Below are 18,064 nucleotides of genomic sequence, written 5' to 3'. Positions count from 1 at the left end.
AAGGTCTTATATGTGGGGTTACCCTCATGGTCTTTGCTAGCAGTATGTATTTATTTGCTTCCCCACTGAGCAAATTAGGCACAAGGCCGTTTTTTAATGTGGAGAGAGAGGGGGGGGGAAGAGGACCAACTCCCGAGAGGTGGGAAATGGGAGCTGGATAGTAACTGTTGGTCTGTATGGTGGTCCCTTTTTCTAATTAACTTTATTAGTATTTTAATTTTTTTGTAAAAATTGACATTTGATAATTTTAAAAAATTTCTTTCACAATTTGTTTTTAAACGTGGGGAAATATTAAAATTATAAAAGTAAAAAAAAAAAAATTTTTTTAATAAAACAGATCGATTTTGATGTGGTTTCAACAATAATCAAGATGCTTAAATCAAACAAAGTTATGTAAGAGGATGTAAAGAAAGAGAGAAAAGATGAGATAAATAAAGCAAGAGAAATAGAAAGAGAAAGCTAATGAGATAGAAAACTGGAGAGAGAGAGAGAGGGGGGCGATAGAGAAAGGTAAAGAGAAAGTGGAAGAAATAGAAAGCTAAAGAGAGAGAGAGAGAGAATGTGAAAAGAGAGAGAGAGAGAGAGAGAGAGAGAGAGAGAGAGAGAGAAGAAATACACAAAGAGAGAACGTGAAAAATAGAGAAAATTCAAAAGAGAGGGAGAGAACTCAAGAGGGAGAGAGAGGGAACACAAAAAAGACAATATGCTAAAGACAGGGAGGATGTCAGATCTAAACGTATGAGAGGAGACAAGAGATGGGGAGAGTGAGAGGAGACAAGAGATGGGGAGAGTGAGAGGAGACAAGAGATGGGGAGAGTGAGAGGAGACAAGAGATGGGGAGAGTGAGAGGAGACAAGAGATGGGGAGAGTGAGAGGAGACAAGAGATGGGAAGAGTGAGAGGAGACAAGAGATGGGGAGAGTGAGAGGAGACAAGAGATGGGGAGAGTGAGAGGAGACAAGAGATGGGGAGAGTGAGAGGAGACAAATGAGGAAACAGTCAGATATATATATATATATATATCGATGAAATGATTATGAGTACATCTGGGTTCCTCCACACATGTAAGTAAAAAAAGAGAATTAGTTAAATGAAAATGTTATCAGATAAAACGAGAATCGAACCCTGTAGATAAGTTTTAAAGAACAATAGGTTTTAAATTGAATGTCCAGTTAAATTGTTAATTCTTTTAAAATATTTTATAAATAAAATTTGGCTGGAAAATCTATTCACTTTCTTCGAAAGAATGCATAATAAAAATATTGGTTACAGAATTAACAAGTAGGTTAAATTCCTTTGTAAAACAAAGAGAATGGGAAATTTCCTGGTCGTCAGAAATGGTTTCAAAACATGAAAACCGCGCATGTTTGAAACATGTGAGTTGTGGTCACGTTTGCTAGGCATACATGAGGTCATGACAGAAATGATTTCGCAATATAGGAAAGGGTTCGAAGAGTTAACGAGGAGAATCAGATTCAGATCAGAGACTGAGAGAAGCAGAGAGGATCAGACCGATTCTCAGTTAGAGTCAGGGCACCCTCTTGAAAGCGGGAGGCTTAGAAGGAACCATGTAACAACTTTGAATCCCTGAAGTACAGAATCATTTCCGACCGGTCGAAGAATAAACTATCAACATGTTTTTATAACTGCCGTCTTTCTGTGTTCATCATTCCAACGAGAAAAGGTAATGTGTTTAATCATTCCAGTATGTATCAATGTATACCACTTCATCCTCTCATCAAAGTCTTGTGAATATCAACTCTCTCCGTATAAATGTCTTCAACATGTACCTACTGTCACTCTGTCTCCTCTCTAAATGAACATTTAAAATATGTGCGTTGTCAACTACAAGGAACATTTAATAATATATGTACAGGCCGTCACGTAAATAATATGTACGCCCTCTAAAAACGGATAATATAGTTATTGAGAAAAGTGCGGACAGACGAGTGGATGAATGGACAAGGATGAATTTACAGGTGAACCGTCCTTTTGTCGGAGAATAAATAAAAAAATAAAAGTATTTGGATGCCGTCATCCTTCACTGCTGCTGATATTTTCCCACGCACTAATATGCACATTACAGAGTTACGAAGCGGAAGTGAACCCAAGGTCTACTTTCTACTCTCTATAAGTATGTTACCAGTTATGATTACGAATAATTGTTCAGTTAAGGAGATTTACTTGATTGTATTACTTGATTACTGTAACCAATACCACTCAGCTACTTTAACCAAAAATATATCACTTTCATTATATGAAGAGAATGGCATTAAAGTTTGATAATTGTCTGTTTTTTTGGTGATTAAAAAAGAATTAACACATTTGTTTGTTTACAAAGACTAGACTACTTATGTGTGAAGGTGGGGGCTCAGATAATAGTTTTTCTTGGGCTGAAGGAGGGGGGGGTGTTTCAAGCGCTGGCAGGGGGCACGCGAAAAATAGAGAAGTGGATGCACTCACCTTTTGTTCGAAGATAGGATTGCCGCTTATGTTGGTAAGGTAGATGAATTCCAGGTGAACAGAACCAAACTCTGCAAGTATAGAACAACCTCCTGACGCCCAGCCCCAATTACGGGTGCTGCCGCTGAAATAGAACAGAAAAAAAAAATACAGAAAATCAAAAAAATAAAGAATGGTAAACTCAGCAGACCCTTTACAATCTTATTAGGTTTGGTAAAAAAATATTGAAATGTGAACATTCTAGTCAACAGAATGCGAAATAAAAAAAAAAATGCTGTAAGCTGTTTTTTTTTTCTTTCTTTGTTTTTTTTACTAAGCGAGCCACCATTCATGAAGTCCAAAAGCCACTCGAGGATACGGATCAATAAAGAAAATCCAAACTACAAAGAAAACAATTTTTTTTTTAAATAAATAAATAAAAACCAGGAAACTTTTATAATTGACGAGCTGCTTGTTAGTACTATCTATTTTTTTTCACCGGCAACCTGAAATCTTTTTTGTTTTTTCACCGAAAACCTGAAATCTTTTTCATCAGGCCAAATAAGCCTGATGAATTCTCTCGAGATTGAAACGCAGAATATTCTGTGTAGCTTGATTGCCATGTATATTTTCATAACTTATATATATATATATATATATATATATGTACATATACTAGCAAGGAAGGGAAACCCGAAGATTTCATAAGGATCAACGTCTGTTTCACCCTCCCATATTTTATTGTCATCAAAAGCGGTAATATCACTTATTTTTCAATCAAATCGATTGATTGCTATCTCTATTTAGGGACCCAGCACGGTGCACTGGGAGGAAGCTTCACATTCCTCCTCACACTGACTTAATCCATAATACATTAGACTTTAGAGAAAGTACTGTTTATTTTATAAAATGTGTGTGTGTATATATATATATATATATATATATATATATATATATATATATATATATATTGGCTAGAATCAAAGTTTAAAGTGCAAAAATCAAGTATAACGGTTCAATTGCACTCTAAACAGAAACATTCAGTTTAAACGCACCTATGTCATATAAAAGACCCTACTGTTGCTTTTATGTGCTGGACACATTTTTTTGTGTGTGGTAATAAAACTTCTTAAATGCACTTGCGATGTTAGACTATGTAAAGGTTGTAACCTTGCTCAAAATCGTACTGTTCCATCTTTTAATGTTTTTTTTTTGTTTTTTTTCCCCCGATTATCGATAATTATCAGTGGCATTCCGGTACAAGACCCATCTAAGAACACTTCCAGACACATAAGATATATTTGTGTAAAATTTAAAAAATCGGCCCAGCCGTTTTGGAGTCCATAGGAAACGAACTCACAGACACATAGACAAAGTCCCTCATATATATATATATATATATATATATATATATATATATATATATATAGAGAGAGAGAGAGAGAGAGAGAGAGAGAGAGAGAGAGAAAGTTCCTTATATATGTGTCTGTACTTTGTCTACGTGTGTGTGTGTGTATATATATATATATATATATTTCTGCAAACATATTTTTCCAATTTTTCAATTACATTTCCCTTTTTTTATATACTAATCATTAATTAATGAAGCTCAATGTAATTACAGAGCATATAACAAACAAATGACAAAAGTCTATATTCTAAATTTCATGTTGATCATCTTACAATTTATTCCTTTAATTACGTTGACATTTACAATTCTTGGAAGTGACTTTTGAAGTGCAAAACCATTCATTTAATTATAATATCAATCCATAAATCTCTCTCTCTCTCTCTCTCTATATATATATATATATATATGCATACGTATACCGTGTGTGCAAAATTATTAATACATTAGAAGGTTATCTCGTTCATTGAACAGAAGCCTGTGCACAAATTAATTTGGCTCGTTCAGATAAAAGTGAAACCTTTCACCTTGTAAGTTCCTTCCCTTAATTCGTAGAATGGAAATTTTATTAATTACTAGAAACAGTCGAATGCCTCCAGCAATCAACCACATTCACCACGCACACAACAATCACATTTGTTTCCGATAGTAGCATCTTCTTTTATTATTATTTTCTTTTACAAGGGAGTCACAACTTATAAAGGCCTGAATGCCACTCGAGGATAAGAATTAATGAGCGTAAGGCGGTCAGTGAGACAACAGGGTGATGATCGGTAGTGGTGAAAATTGGGTAGAATTTGATTATTTAAGTGGATGGCTCAACTAGAACTTGTTTACATTAGACTTGAGGATGACCATGTTTTTAGTCAGCTCAGAATTCCACAGACCGGAAGTTCTAGGAAGGAGATTTTGTTTATGGAATTTGCCTTTAGATTATGACATGATGAGCAGGGAAAATTGTTGATAGTGGTTGTAACCAGACGAGTGCTTGTGAAAGTTTTGCAGACGGAGGGTGGGTGACCATAGATTAGAGCGCAGTCGAGCTCAAGAGATGATTTCTTTCTGAAAGAATTCCTGTATAATAAGGTGGTCTATAGTGAAGTAAGGATATAGATAGCTTAATGCATTATATTTCCAGTGTGCATACAAAAATGCCAAGAAACACTGACGTATAAAAACATTGGCAGTTGTTACGAATGTGGATTGATGAGGGGGAAGACACACGAGAATTGATGGAATGGTTTTCTCAAATCAATTGCCAGTTAACTTGTTAACAAATTTATCGAATTTCCATTACTAACGATTACTATATTGTCCAATTTCTACTTTACACTCTTTAACACTTATCCTCGAGTGCCCTCTTGGCCTTGATAAGTGGTGATGCCTATGTAAAAAAAAAAAAAAAAAAAGAAAAAAAGTTGAGTATTGACGTCAGTTTCGTTTGTTTTTTTTTTTACAAAGGAGTCACTACTTATCCAGGCCCGGAGGCCACTCGAGTACGAGGGTTAATAAGCATATAATGGTCAATGGGACAATGTCGTAATAATTATTAGTAGTGGAAATTTGGTAAATTGGATTACTTAAGGGGAACGGCTCATCAAGAACTTGTTTACGTTAGACTTGAAGATGACCATATTATAGTCAGCCGGAAAGCAGGCAAAAGAAAGAGAGCTCCAAGGTGTGCAGTTCTAAGAAAGAAACTTTGTTCATGGAATCTACGATTAGGTTTAGGCACAGATAAACAGTGAGAGAATTTATTGATAGTGTTTTCAGCTAGACGAGTGTTTCTCATGAAAGTTTGGCGATGGGGGGCATAGATTGAAGCTCAGACGAGCACTTGCCATGAAAATAAGGATAAAGCAGTTATTTTATATAATAACTAGCAGGCCGCCCAGTGTTGCCTGCTCGTAAAATATGCATAAATATTATATTTTAATTCATACAGAAACTTAGACATGTGCATGCGAGTATTATGTTTTCCTAAACAGTTCACTTCTTGTAAGTACAAAAAAAAAACAAAAAAAAACAAACACTCAGGCAGAGATCGAAACCAAAACTTTATGTACGATAACCATTAGGCCGGCTTTACATGATCGTTAAAATGTATTTTCAGACCTACTTATTTTTAACATAATGTCATGTGAACTATTTATGCATGCACATTTGTAGAACAGTTAGCAAATAGATAAAAATCCGACAGTCCCCACGTAGCAATTTGTCAATTTTTACCCCTTAGCAGCCCGTTTTTTTTTTGTTGTTTTTTTCCGGATGAAAACGGTTAAAAAATTTTCCACATGTCTGAATATGCTATATTACAAATTTCGAGTCTGTAGATCAAAAAATCCGTTGAGTATATAGGTTGAGAAGTGTCCTCACACACATTCTCACTTTCATAGATATATAGATTTGCCACACTCAAGCATCCACCTGTAAGCGTCTATTCTGGTATTTCACCTTCGTTGTTAATGTAGCCATGCTCCTGTGGCGTTTATTTAGTGACAGGGTATTTCTGTCTGCAGTTACCGCTTTGGATAGCATAATATTTGCAGGTGAATTTTGAATCAAAAGTTTAAAAAACAAAAGTCAAGCATCATGGTCCAATTGTGTTCTAAACAGAAACATTCATTTTGAACGTGCCCGTCATATCAAAGAACCTACTGTTGATTTGATATATTATGCTTTTCTGCTTGTGTGGTAATAAAACTTCTCCAATGCACTTGTGATGTTAGACTGTATAAGGTGTTAACTTTGGTCAAAATCGCCGGTCCCTTCTTTAATTGGATTTTTTTCGATTATCGATACTTATCGAAGACATTCTGATACAAAACCTATCTAAGAACACTGCTAGATACATAAAGTACATTTGTGTGGAATTTCATAAAAATCCGTCCAGCTTTTTCGTAGCCCAAAGGGAACAAACAAACAAAGGTTTTTTTTTTTGATATGATAATAGATATTATACTAGTTGTCCCTATTGTTGTTATAATTTCCTTCTTTTATTTTATTATTATTTTTTTAAAGATAGAGAAGTGTGCAGAAGAAAAGTACAGAGGTATAATATTCTTATTTTTTTCAAAAGTATTATTTTTCTCTTCCAAACAAAGGGGATATACGTATGTAATGACCAAATATGGAGTTATCTCCCCCTTTTTTTTTTAAAAAAAAAAAAAGGTGGGTTAATGAAAAAAATTGGAGAAATTAACTCAAATTTCATTTTATTTTCCTTAACAGACATGGACCAATGTTTTAAAAAATAAAATAACTATTCAGAATGAAATTCTGATTTTATACGAAGGAACCCATTAATGATAAAAATCAAGGAGCTAACTGGCTTTACTTTATTATATAGATGTAACTATGTATAATGCATGTGTTTTATCATGAAAAGGAAATTATTATGTAATGTGGAATTTTGGGAATCCTAAGTGTCAGGTCAGAATTTAGGGAATCGTAAGAGTCGGGGTCACATATCATATATGTATTATCTGACTCGACAATCCTGTATGTGAAACGTTAATATAAAATATGTAAGATAAGTAATTCTAAAGTACTTACGTCTTCAGGTTGATCATGGACTGTGGAATACCTGTTGGTGTGTTGAATGCGGGGAGCAATTTGTTTCCAACTGAGATTGCCTTCTCTTTAAACATCTAGAAAAACGAAAAAAAAAAAAAAAAATCAAAATATACACATTTATTTTTATTTTTATTTCCCACGTTTCCGTTAAGTGGATGAAAATACCAGCCAATTTATTAATGTGTACAAAAAAAAAAAAAAAAAAAAAAAAAGACAGAGCAAGAGTGTACTCTCGTCTAATTACCGATTCCAACGTCATTTGTCTTAATTAGTCTCTTGGTAAAACAAATGTCAAATTACTAATAATTCTTTTGAAGGCGGAAGAAATCCAATTATCTTGAAAGACGGTTAAGAGTTAGATTGATGTCACACACTCATTAACCCCTTCACCAAGTGAATGACCATATTTGGTGACTTAAATCACCTTCCAAAACCATACCTCTCCTCTCCACCAAATGCCATGAAGCAGTAACAAAAAGTCTCAGATCTAATAGGTCCAGTACTGTCAGCCAAACACCAACCTCTGTCCCATCGCTGCAGTGTTGCATCCCTAAACTTGTTTTACAAGTACTTTAATGGAATGTGCTCTGATGAGCTCGTATGACTTGTGCCCTCTCAATGTACTATCGACTAATCAGACAAGCAGAAAAATCCCACCCCTTTACTTTAGAGAGGCTTAAATTCCCAAAAACCTCCTACTCTAATAATTTCTTCTCTTGGGCTGCTACACTTTGGAATTCCCTCTCTGTTTCATTCTTCCCTGACTGTACTAATCTGTTGAATGTAATGTGAGCAGACATTTCACTGCTCAACTCTCCATAGTCCCCTGATAGACACAGCCCCAAATAATAGCCTTTTATGTTTCAAGTAACAGCATGAATCAAAATCATGTCATGGCTTTGAATAAAAATTGAAATAGGATTCTAGACATAAGGTTTAGTCAAAATTATATCTTGATTTTACTCTTCGTGGATGAATATAAAAATGATGCAAAACCTCTGGAAAATAATTTTACCCATTCCGAGACGGTTATTCTTCTCAAACGCCGATCAGATATGTTGCATGTCAGATTCAAGACTCCCAAAACAGGTTCTTTACGGAGAGCTGTCCAAAGGATAATGAATCATAGGAGAACAGCGGAAACGGTTCAAGGACAGCTTTAAGGTGTCCGTCAAACAGTTCAGTTTGTATTCCGACTAGAGTGAAAACCTAGCTCAAAACGGATGCTTTTGGCATCATGCAAGCCACAAAGGAGCTAAAATTGCTGAAGAATGCGAGAGGAAACGCATTATTAGACAAGACAAAGCAGTCAGCATCTACAGAATCATTCTATAGGTGCCCCACAGAGCTCGAAGGGGACTGACAAGTTAACTCCAGACCCACAGATTAATTGCATGATCACGGTCATCTTAGCAAGTGATGGGCGAACATCATATATATATATATATATATATATATATATATATATATATATATATATATCGTTAAGCAACATCCCAAAACCAGGAGATGTATTCAATTATCACTCTTAATATTTTATTCATATGAAGTACGTCTTACACATGTTTTGTTAAATATTCGAGGCACACTAAAAAACTTACCAGAGACAATATATGTATAGATAGATAGATAGATAGATCTGAGGATTGGTTTCTTTAGTGGAAAGCAACCATTTATAAGATCACCTGACGAACACTTCTGGTTTTAACCAACAATTTGTCTGAAACATTAGCATGTCCAGTGTCACAACCACGTAAATTTGTTTTTATTAACAAAAATATATCTTGCTCTTCTTTTACTGAGCACTTTTAATAACTTTGTTAAATTCATTAGTTGTCACTCTTGAATACCTTTAACCTGGTATATATAAGTAGTAGTAGTAGTAGTATGTTGATTCAAAGGAACGACATCAAGAGGTGGGAAGCCATTTTGGAAAACTATGCCATGAATAGCATGAATGGTTGAGCATCGAATTCCTTGGAGAACCATGGTTGCCAATCGTCAATTGTGAAGAGAACACTAAAAGGAAGGACATGAAGAAATCTTTCTTACAGACAATTTGGAGAGAGTTTAACAATCAAAACTTCCGAGACATGTGTAGGACTATGAATATTCATATCAAACGATCGACGCATGCGATCCCTGGAGTACGCGTCTCATTGACTAACACAATCTTGTAGTTGAATAAATGGCACTAAAGAGACTAAGTAATGGTAAATATTCCCTTGACATCGAATAAGAATGACCAGTTAGTTCAAAGAATACCTTTTTAAAGTCTGCATGAATACAGTGCTAAATCAGCCGGTATTTGGCAGGAACTCAAGTTTATTCTATGTGTTTCGGAAGCAACAACTTTCTTGGGGAGAGAAGGTTGCAATCAGTGAAATCGTCACTGCAAATCTTATAAAGCACATATGGAAGGTGAATCCATACACACATTTATCTATGAAAAATATGACGTTTTTTAGATGCAACCACAAATCTCTAGTCTTTCATAATGAGGGCAGTTATTTTGGATGAGAAAGATATATATATATATATATATATATATATATATATATATATATATATATATATATATATATATACAATGGAAATGGAAACTTAATTAACTTTCTTGGAGTTATATTTTTGGGTTTTACCGTCGTTGGATTATTTACCTTTCACCAGACTATCCATTCACGTGTAATCACCCTTTTCTTCACCATATTCGCTCTGCTTCACTTTTTGTTATCAAGTAAGATCTTTGACTTACTTGTAGTTTCATCAAATACTTTTGTATGCAAAATCCGATCCCGCATTTTGCTAATTCCTACCCTCTGATGAGAAGGAAAGTATTTCTTCGAAACTCCGCGGATTAAGGACTATCCACTTATCAAGTGTTTCCGTTTCAGATTAAATATGTTTTTAACTCTTTTTCAAAGTGTTTTTTAACATATTTTATTAACTGTTTGCTCTTATATATATATATATATATATATATATATACTAGCTGACCGCCCGGCATTGCCCCAGTCATACAATATACTTAAACATGATATTTTAATTTATGCAGATTTTGTATGTATTATTTTAGCATCAAGCCTCTATATTATGGGGAATAATATGTGAATTACTTCGCAAAAATAATAAATAAAATAAAAAAAATAATAATGATAATGTCGTTCATCAAATTCCGTCTGTGTTTGTTTACAATGTCACGTCAGCTGATATTTGGGCTTGACGATGATTGCCCTGAAAAAGTCACTTCTGATTAATGTTGTGTTGTAAAAATATGCAAACAAAGAAATGATTTGCAGCGATTTTAAATGGTACCTTGTCTTTTATCATAAATTGAACTCATTAATAAGAAAAAATTCAAGTAAAATGGTGAGGTACTCCCGGGCTTAAACAGGGGGGGGGGGTTATTCGATCTGTAGTCAAATACTCTACCACTAAGCTATATCTCTAGATGACAATAAATCTGGTTTTTTTTTTTTTTAAGAGGAAATGATTTGCTGAGATTTTATTATTTCCCTTGGCCGGTGTAATGTAAAATATTCCTGTAATGTAAAAATTCTTTTTTATCTATAAGAGAGAAAGACTATTTTAAAGATTGGATTTTTTCGATTTTTGATGCTTATCGAATGAATTTCTGTACAAAAGATATCTAAGAACACTGCCAGACATAAACTACCCTTGAGTGAAATTTGTAAAAGATAGGCTCAGTCGTTTCGGAACCTATGAGGAAGGAACTCACACATTCACAAAGTGACGTTTATATAATAGTAGAGATGTGTGTGTGGAGTTTGAATGCAAACCAGAATAAATTTGTTTAGATTATGACCTAGAATAATAAATGGGCGAATATACTAAATCTAGACTTTGAGTAAAAATTTATTTTAATTGAAATTAAAAAGAAAACACGATTTGGAAATGTGGTCGAGTGTAAAAATTTAATACTTTTTACAGTGATTCTTTCGTGATTTAAAAAAAAAAAAACGGCGTCAAACATGTTTTGCATTAGAACCCTTTAAAGGGTCGGTGGTGACCCCAGACGGAGGTCAGCAACACTTGACATAGGTGATAACCGTTTTAAAAAGGTGTTATATAGAAAAGGCCGCTACTTTTTTTTTTTTACATGGTAGTCACCACTTATCAAGGCCCAGAAGCCACTCGGGGATAAGGGTTATCTCGAATGGGAAAGTTAAGGCAAGATTATAAGAGTTAGCTTGAATGGGAACGTTAAGGCAAGGTTTGTACAGATTTTCAATGTCCATTTCAAGGACTTTTCAGAGTTTTTCAAGGACTTCTCCAGACAAAATTCAAGTTTTCAAAACAAAATTCAGGTTTTCAAAACAAAATTCAAGTTTTCAAAACAAAATTCAGGTTTCCAAAACAAAATTCAAGTTTCCCAAACAAAATTCAAGTTTTCAAAACAAAATTCAAGTTTTCAAAACAAAATTCAAGTTTTCAAAACAAAATTAGATATATAAACAATGATAGAATAAATCAAAAATAATAGTCATTTCCATTTACATAGAAAACAATATGCCTATCGGCAATCATATTTGCATGCCTTGACCCACTTATAGTTAGCCAACCAAACACGATTAAATGTTATTTTCCCCATTGTAGATTGGTCTACACTTTGTTCGTTTTACTTTAAAATTTTCGGTATTGTGTATGCAAGAGTTACGCCCCTTTACTATGAAACTACCCGATGTTTTTATATGGAAAACATTAGATGTTATTATATGGAAAACATTAGATGTTGTTATATGGAAAACATTAGATGTTGTTATATGGAAAACATTAGATGTTATTATATGGAAAACATTAGATGTTATTATATGGAAAACATTAGATGTTATTATATGGAAAACATTAGATAGTCTCACGATAAAGGGAACTAACTCTTATATCTACAAAAATACGATTTCAGAATAACTTATTTCCATTTTATTTTCAATTTAAAAAAAAACAAAAAAACTTAATGGTATTTTTCTTAATACTTAAAAAATAATTTAATAGTATTCATTTTGATCTTATTTTTTTAATATTTCGGCACAAATTTTTACTGGACATAAAGAATACAATTTTTTAAAAGACATTTTCCATATTTTCAAGGATTTTTCAAGGTAATAATAGAAATAAGGCCTTTTCAAGGCAAAATTCAAAATTTAAGGATTTCTCCAGCTTGTACGAACCCTGTAAGAGTCAGAGGTGACCCCAAACGGAGATCAGCAAAATTTGAAACAAATGATATTCAGAGCACCCCCCCCCCCAAAAAAAAAGAGTGCCGCTAGCAATTAAGAGGGAGAAGTAGACATTCCTGCCCAGAGAGAGGGAGAAAAGAAGAAAACCTTAATACTAAAACACTTAAAACTAACAAATGCTTAAAACTATGCTCAAGGTCCTGACTCCCCAAAAGAGGGGTTCTGGTCCTTGCAAACGAGAAAAATGCCTTGAACCTTGAACCGAGAGCCCGGTGGCAGATCCTTTCGCAGTCAGATAGCTTAAGAGCAGAAGTTTTGCACTGAAGAACATATACTACATTTTGATTTTAGCCATAATAACAATGAAACAAGACAATAAAGGAAAAAATATAGGCAAGTAAAATAAAACAAAAAACAAACAATAAACAAAAATTATGATTGTGTTCTCTTGTTATTGGAATGTAATTTGCATATGCATATACATATATGTTTGTGTACTTTGTAAAAATAAGAGGATGGTAGTTATTCTATGTAACTTTTATAGATATAAATTAACATGGCTACCTAATGTTTCCCCAAGTTATAGATAACAAAATACAAGGATAAAAAAAAAAGTGTTCTCCTCCTCCCCCAAACTTTCTATTTATCATTCTCACTCCCACTATCTCTCTTCTCAGTCAAGAGCGATTTCCTCTCCTCTGACGGAAAACAAAACAGAAACTCCACTTTGATTCTAGCCTGACGACAAAGAAATTTTATTTTAGGTAGAATTTCGGACAAAAAAAAAAATTTCGGACAAAGAAAAAAAAAATTCTGAATGTCGCCCCTCCCCCTCACATGCCATCACAGATTGTTTCTGATGATTCCAGATGTTAAAATAGTGCCCATATTTAAACTAGGCCAATGCTGCAAAAAGGATATATCATGTTTATGGGGGTGCCTTGTGTAGTTTCTAACTTTTAGCTACGTTTTATATAATCTATTTATTATTCTCTTTGGAGAATGCTTAAATGAATATGATTGAACAAAGGCACTGCAGGATAATTTGATACCAAGTCTTCTATGCTAACGAATTAACCAACCAAATAGTTTTTCATCTTGATCAGGTTCTTCTTATATTCTTTCATTTTTAATCATAAAAAAAGTTGGGTTGTTTTTTTTTTTTTTCAAGGCCACTAAAAATGAAGATTCTAAAGAAAAGAAAATTAAAATGATTCAATTATTTAAAAAAAAAAAAAAAAAAAAAAATGTAAAAAATTCCATAATATTTTCATAGAAAATCAAAGAAAATTATTCCTGCCACCGATTTCCTTCTACGACGACATTTCTAATAAAAAATAAAAAAAAGTCTCATTTGAATTCACTTAGTTTTCTTTTATTAAAAATTTATTTTTGTCAAAATATTTTTTTTCCTCTAAAATTTTTAAAATTCTTAGATGCGGACTTGCAACATGATGCTTTGTCTATCAGTCAGTTACGCTTAAGTTGAAAATTAAATATTTTTTTTAACTGGGATACTTAAATTTAAAATGCCATTTTCAGCAATCTGGCATACTTCAGATTTAATTCGTACTTTCGTTGGTTCATAGCAAAAGAGGTTCAAACAGCATTTCCTTCAGTCAGCATGCTTAAGTTTAAAATAATTGGCCTTTCATATTCAGTTTAAAATAGATTTTTGTTAGGCCATACCAATAAAGGTTAAAATATATTTTTTCTAAGTTTGAAAAAATATTTTCATCAGTTTGCCATATTTCAGTTTAAAATAGTATTTTAATTGGACCATAGTGTGTATGGGAAAAATTGTATTTTCTTTGGTCAGTAATGCTTAAGTTTAAAATAGCATTTATTTTTATCTGTCATGCTTCAGTTTGAAATAGCATTTTATAGAGCCTGCCAAGCTTTAGTTTGAAATAACATTTCTAATGATCTGGCATGCTTTAGTGAAAAGAAACTTTTGTAACAATCTGTCATGCTTTAGGGAAAAATAGCATTTTCAACGGTCTGTTATGCTTAAGGGAAAAATAGCATTTTCAATGGTCTGTTATGCTTAAGGGAAAAATAGCATTTTCAATGGTCTATTATGCTTAAGGGAAAAATAGCATTTTCAACAGCATGTCATGCTTTATGAAGAAATAGCATTTTCAATGGTCTGTCATGCTTTAGGGAGAAATTGCATTTTCAACGGTCTATCATGCTTCAATGTGAAAAAAAAATTGTTGGGCTATTACACTTAAAATTAAAATAATATTTTGGGGGTCTGCCATGCTCAAATTTGAAATACCATTTTACTTAGTTATTAAGTCTTAAGATTGAAATAGCATTTTCATCTATCATGCTTCAATTTAAAATAAAATTTTTGTTGATCCATAGTATTTAAGTTTGAAATAATATTTTTACATGTATCTATTCATCTATAAAAACCAAAGCACTTAAGCTATCATTCTTATTTAAATACCCTTAAGTTTTATTTAAACAGGAAAAAAAAATTAACTTTCAATCAAAATATTTTTTAATCAGTTAGATTTATTTACTTTTCTTATGTGAATTTTTTTTTCACATTTTTTTCTAAATTTTCTAAATTTCTTTTTTTTTTTTATTTTTCTCTACTTTTGAAAATGCGGACGTTTTTATTGAATTAAAGCAATATTTTTCCATTGCCGAAAGTTACCGCAAGATTGGTTGCTAATTTCCCTATGTTTCTCTGATTAACGACAGAATGCTAATTGCATTTCTGGAAAGGTCTATCAAAAAAGAGCCAATCAGAAACGAACAGAATTGGGCGTAAAAAAAAAAAAAAAAAAAAAAAAAAAAAAAAAAAAAAGATACTTTGTCAGGTTTTCATCAGAAAGAATATCAAGGACTGTTTAAAAATTCCTGACTCATCAGAAATGAAAATTAACAAAAAGAAGAATCGGAACAAATTACAACGTATCCCCACCCCCTTTATTGTTGAAAAAAAAACAAAAACAATTTTACAAATTTTTTAAAATACAGATTGATAAACGTATCCCCACCCTCATGCTGAAAATTATCTACCCTAGGTAAGATATCATACGTCTAATACCCGTCCTAAGTAGGTAAAATATTCTTTTGCTCGAAATAGCAAATGATACATAGACATTAAAAATGTCTCACTCCTAAGAATTACAAATATATTCAAAATCAAATTCAATTTTCTCATTGTTTATACGGTCCCGAGCTACTTTCTAAAAATTGTTTCAGTTTTCTTAAAATTATGGTAGCCTTGATGGTAAGAGAAATTATTTAACATGTTGTACAATACCTGTCGATAGTATGTGAAATTGTTTCATGTATATATTTTAATTACCCGTCCGAGGGTAGGTAAAATTATTTTAAATATGTGTTGTATATTACCAATCCCCGCAAAGGAAACATTATTTCATATATATGGTATAAATTACTTATCCTAGATAAGGTACCATTATTTGATACGTGTACTACCCGTCCTAGGGTAGGTAAAATATTCTTTTGCTCGAAAAAGCTATTGATACATAGACATTAAAAATTCCTCTATCCCAAGAATAACAAATATGTTCAAAATCAACTTCAATTTTCTCATTGTTTATACGGTCCTGGACAAATTTTTTTAAATTCAGATTGATAAAAATAGTGGGCTTCCTTTACAATGCTAGAAAATTACTCGCACCAGAGAGCATCTTATATATTTATAAAGCCAAAATTTGTGGTAGTAGGCAGGCAGGTTCGAACCTGTACCGCAAAAGAGGAAAAGAATGTGAAAAGAAAAAAAACTGACGTCTTTGCCATTGTGTCCATCGCCAAACCGGAAGTGGTGAATGGTTAAACCAGCATCAAATACTGCAAGAATACCAAGAATAGATTATCCTTTTTTTTTTGTTTTTTTGCTGTTACAAAATCAATTTGTAACATGGCATACAGTTATTTTTGTTTTTTTGTTTGATGCATTATTTCGAGACATAATATACAAGCTTTCATCTTTACATCATCAACGTTCTGATCCCCATCTGGCATCAATTGAAATGAATGGCTCTCGTCTTGGGGAACCCTCATGTTTTGACAAGCTTCTGGGCTTGACCTTTACTCCTGATCTGAAATGGAACATGTACACCAAATCTGTTGCCAAGGACGCTGGAAAAATGGTGGGATCCTTCTATCGATCCAGAAGATATCTCACTGCTGATGCAATTGTCTATCTATATAAGAGCCAGGTATGTCCAAGGATGGAATACTGTTGCCACATCTGGGCAGGAGCTGCTAGAAAGGACTTGTCTTGCTTTGATAACGTTCAAAATAGACTTTGTAGCCTCGTAGATGTCCTTTTCTCTTCCCTGCAACCTCTTTCTCACAGAAGAGATGTTACGAGTTTATTTTATCGTTATTTTCATGGCAAGTGCCCAACTGAGCTTCAATCTATGGTCCTCCCCACTTGTCTAGCTGAAAACTCTATCAATAATTCCACCCCACTCTTTATGTGTGCCTAAACCTAAATGTAGATTCCATGAACAAAGCTTCTTTCTTAGAAGTGCACGCCTGTGGAATTGTCTTCCGGTTTTCTGCTTTCCAGTTGACTACAATCTGATTGTCTTCAAGTTCAATGTAAACAAGTTCTTGATGAACCGTTCCACTTAAGTTAACAAATTTACCAAATTTTCATTACTAAAGATTACTATATTGTCCAATTGACATTCTTAACCCTTATCCTCGAGTGGTCTCTGGACCTAGATAGTGGTGATGCCTATGTAAAAAAAAAAGAGAAAGATGTTGTAATCATGTTACATGTTGAAACTGCTAGAACATGGTGTAACCCTGTTACAACATGCTGCAATTGTGATATAGCATACTGTAACCAGGTTACATGTTGCAATTGTGCCACATGCTGTAAGAACGTTACATGTAATCGCGATACAACATGCTCTAACAATGTTACATGTAATTGTGTTACAATATGCTCTAACCATATTACATGTAATTGTGCTACAGTATGCTGTAACAATGTTACATATTGAAACTGTGCTATAGCATGGCCTAACCTTGCTGAAATCGTGCTACAAAATGCTATAAGCATGTTACATGTAATTGTGCTTCAGCATGCTGTAACCATGTTACAACATGTAATTGTGCTAAAAGATGCTGCAATCATGTTGCTGTAATCAAGTTACAATTTTTTGTCTTTGTCATGAAGCTTTAAACAAGCAAACTTTTATTTCTGAAGAAAATGGGGAGGCAGAGACCAAATTAAGAAAATAATGGACTGGATAACGCAGAGACTAAAAAGACCGATTCGAGACTTGAATGGAAGGCATTTGCAGCTGAACGGGACAGCTTACAAGTATTGAATGCTCCAATTAAGGAATTCAAATCAGCCATTGTTGGAAATTGAGTTGCAAAAATCTAAGATCAAGAGAAACAAAGAATTTGGGGGAAGAAATGGATTAGGACAA

The 18,064-nt window shown here is 33.3% G+C and overlaps 1 protein-coding gene across 1 annotated transcript in view; it reads right to left on the bottom strand.

Moving 5' to 3' along the window:
- LOC145263077 (mannosyl-oligosaccharide alpha-1,2-mannosidase IA-like) overlaps positions 1-18,064 on the bottom strand; it is a 241,408-nt gene that overhangs the window by 51,986 nt on the left and 171,358 nt on the right. The window contains exons 3-4 of the mRNA XM_080119946.1: positions 7,405-7,499; positions 2,463-2,586 (exon numbers count right to left, since the gene is read on the bottom strand). Coding sequence (XP_079976072.1) covers positions 2,463-2,586; positions 7,405-7,499 — 219 coding nt within the window. The remainder of the gene's footprint in view (positions 1-2,462; positions 2,587-7,404; positions 7,500-18,064) is intronic.

Source organism: Euprymna scolopes, chromosome 38, assembly GCF_053919585.1.
Source record: "Euprymna scolopes isolate OS-2025 chromosome 38, ASM5391958v1, whole genome shotgun sequence".
Lineage (NCBI taxonomy): Eukaryota > Metazoa > Mollusca > Cephalopoda > Sepiida > Sepiolidae > Euprymna > Euprymna scolopes.
This window is presented reverse-complemented; position numbering and strand designations above follow the sequence as displayed.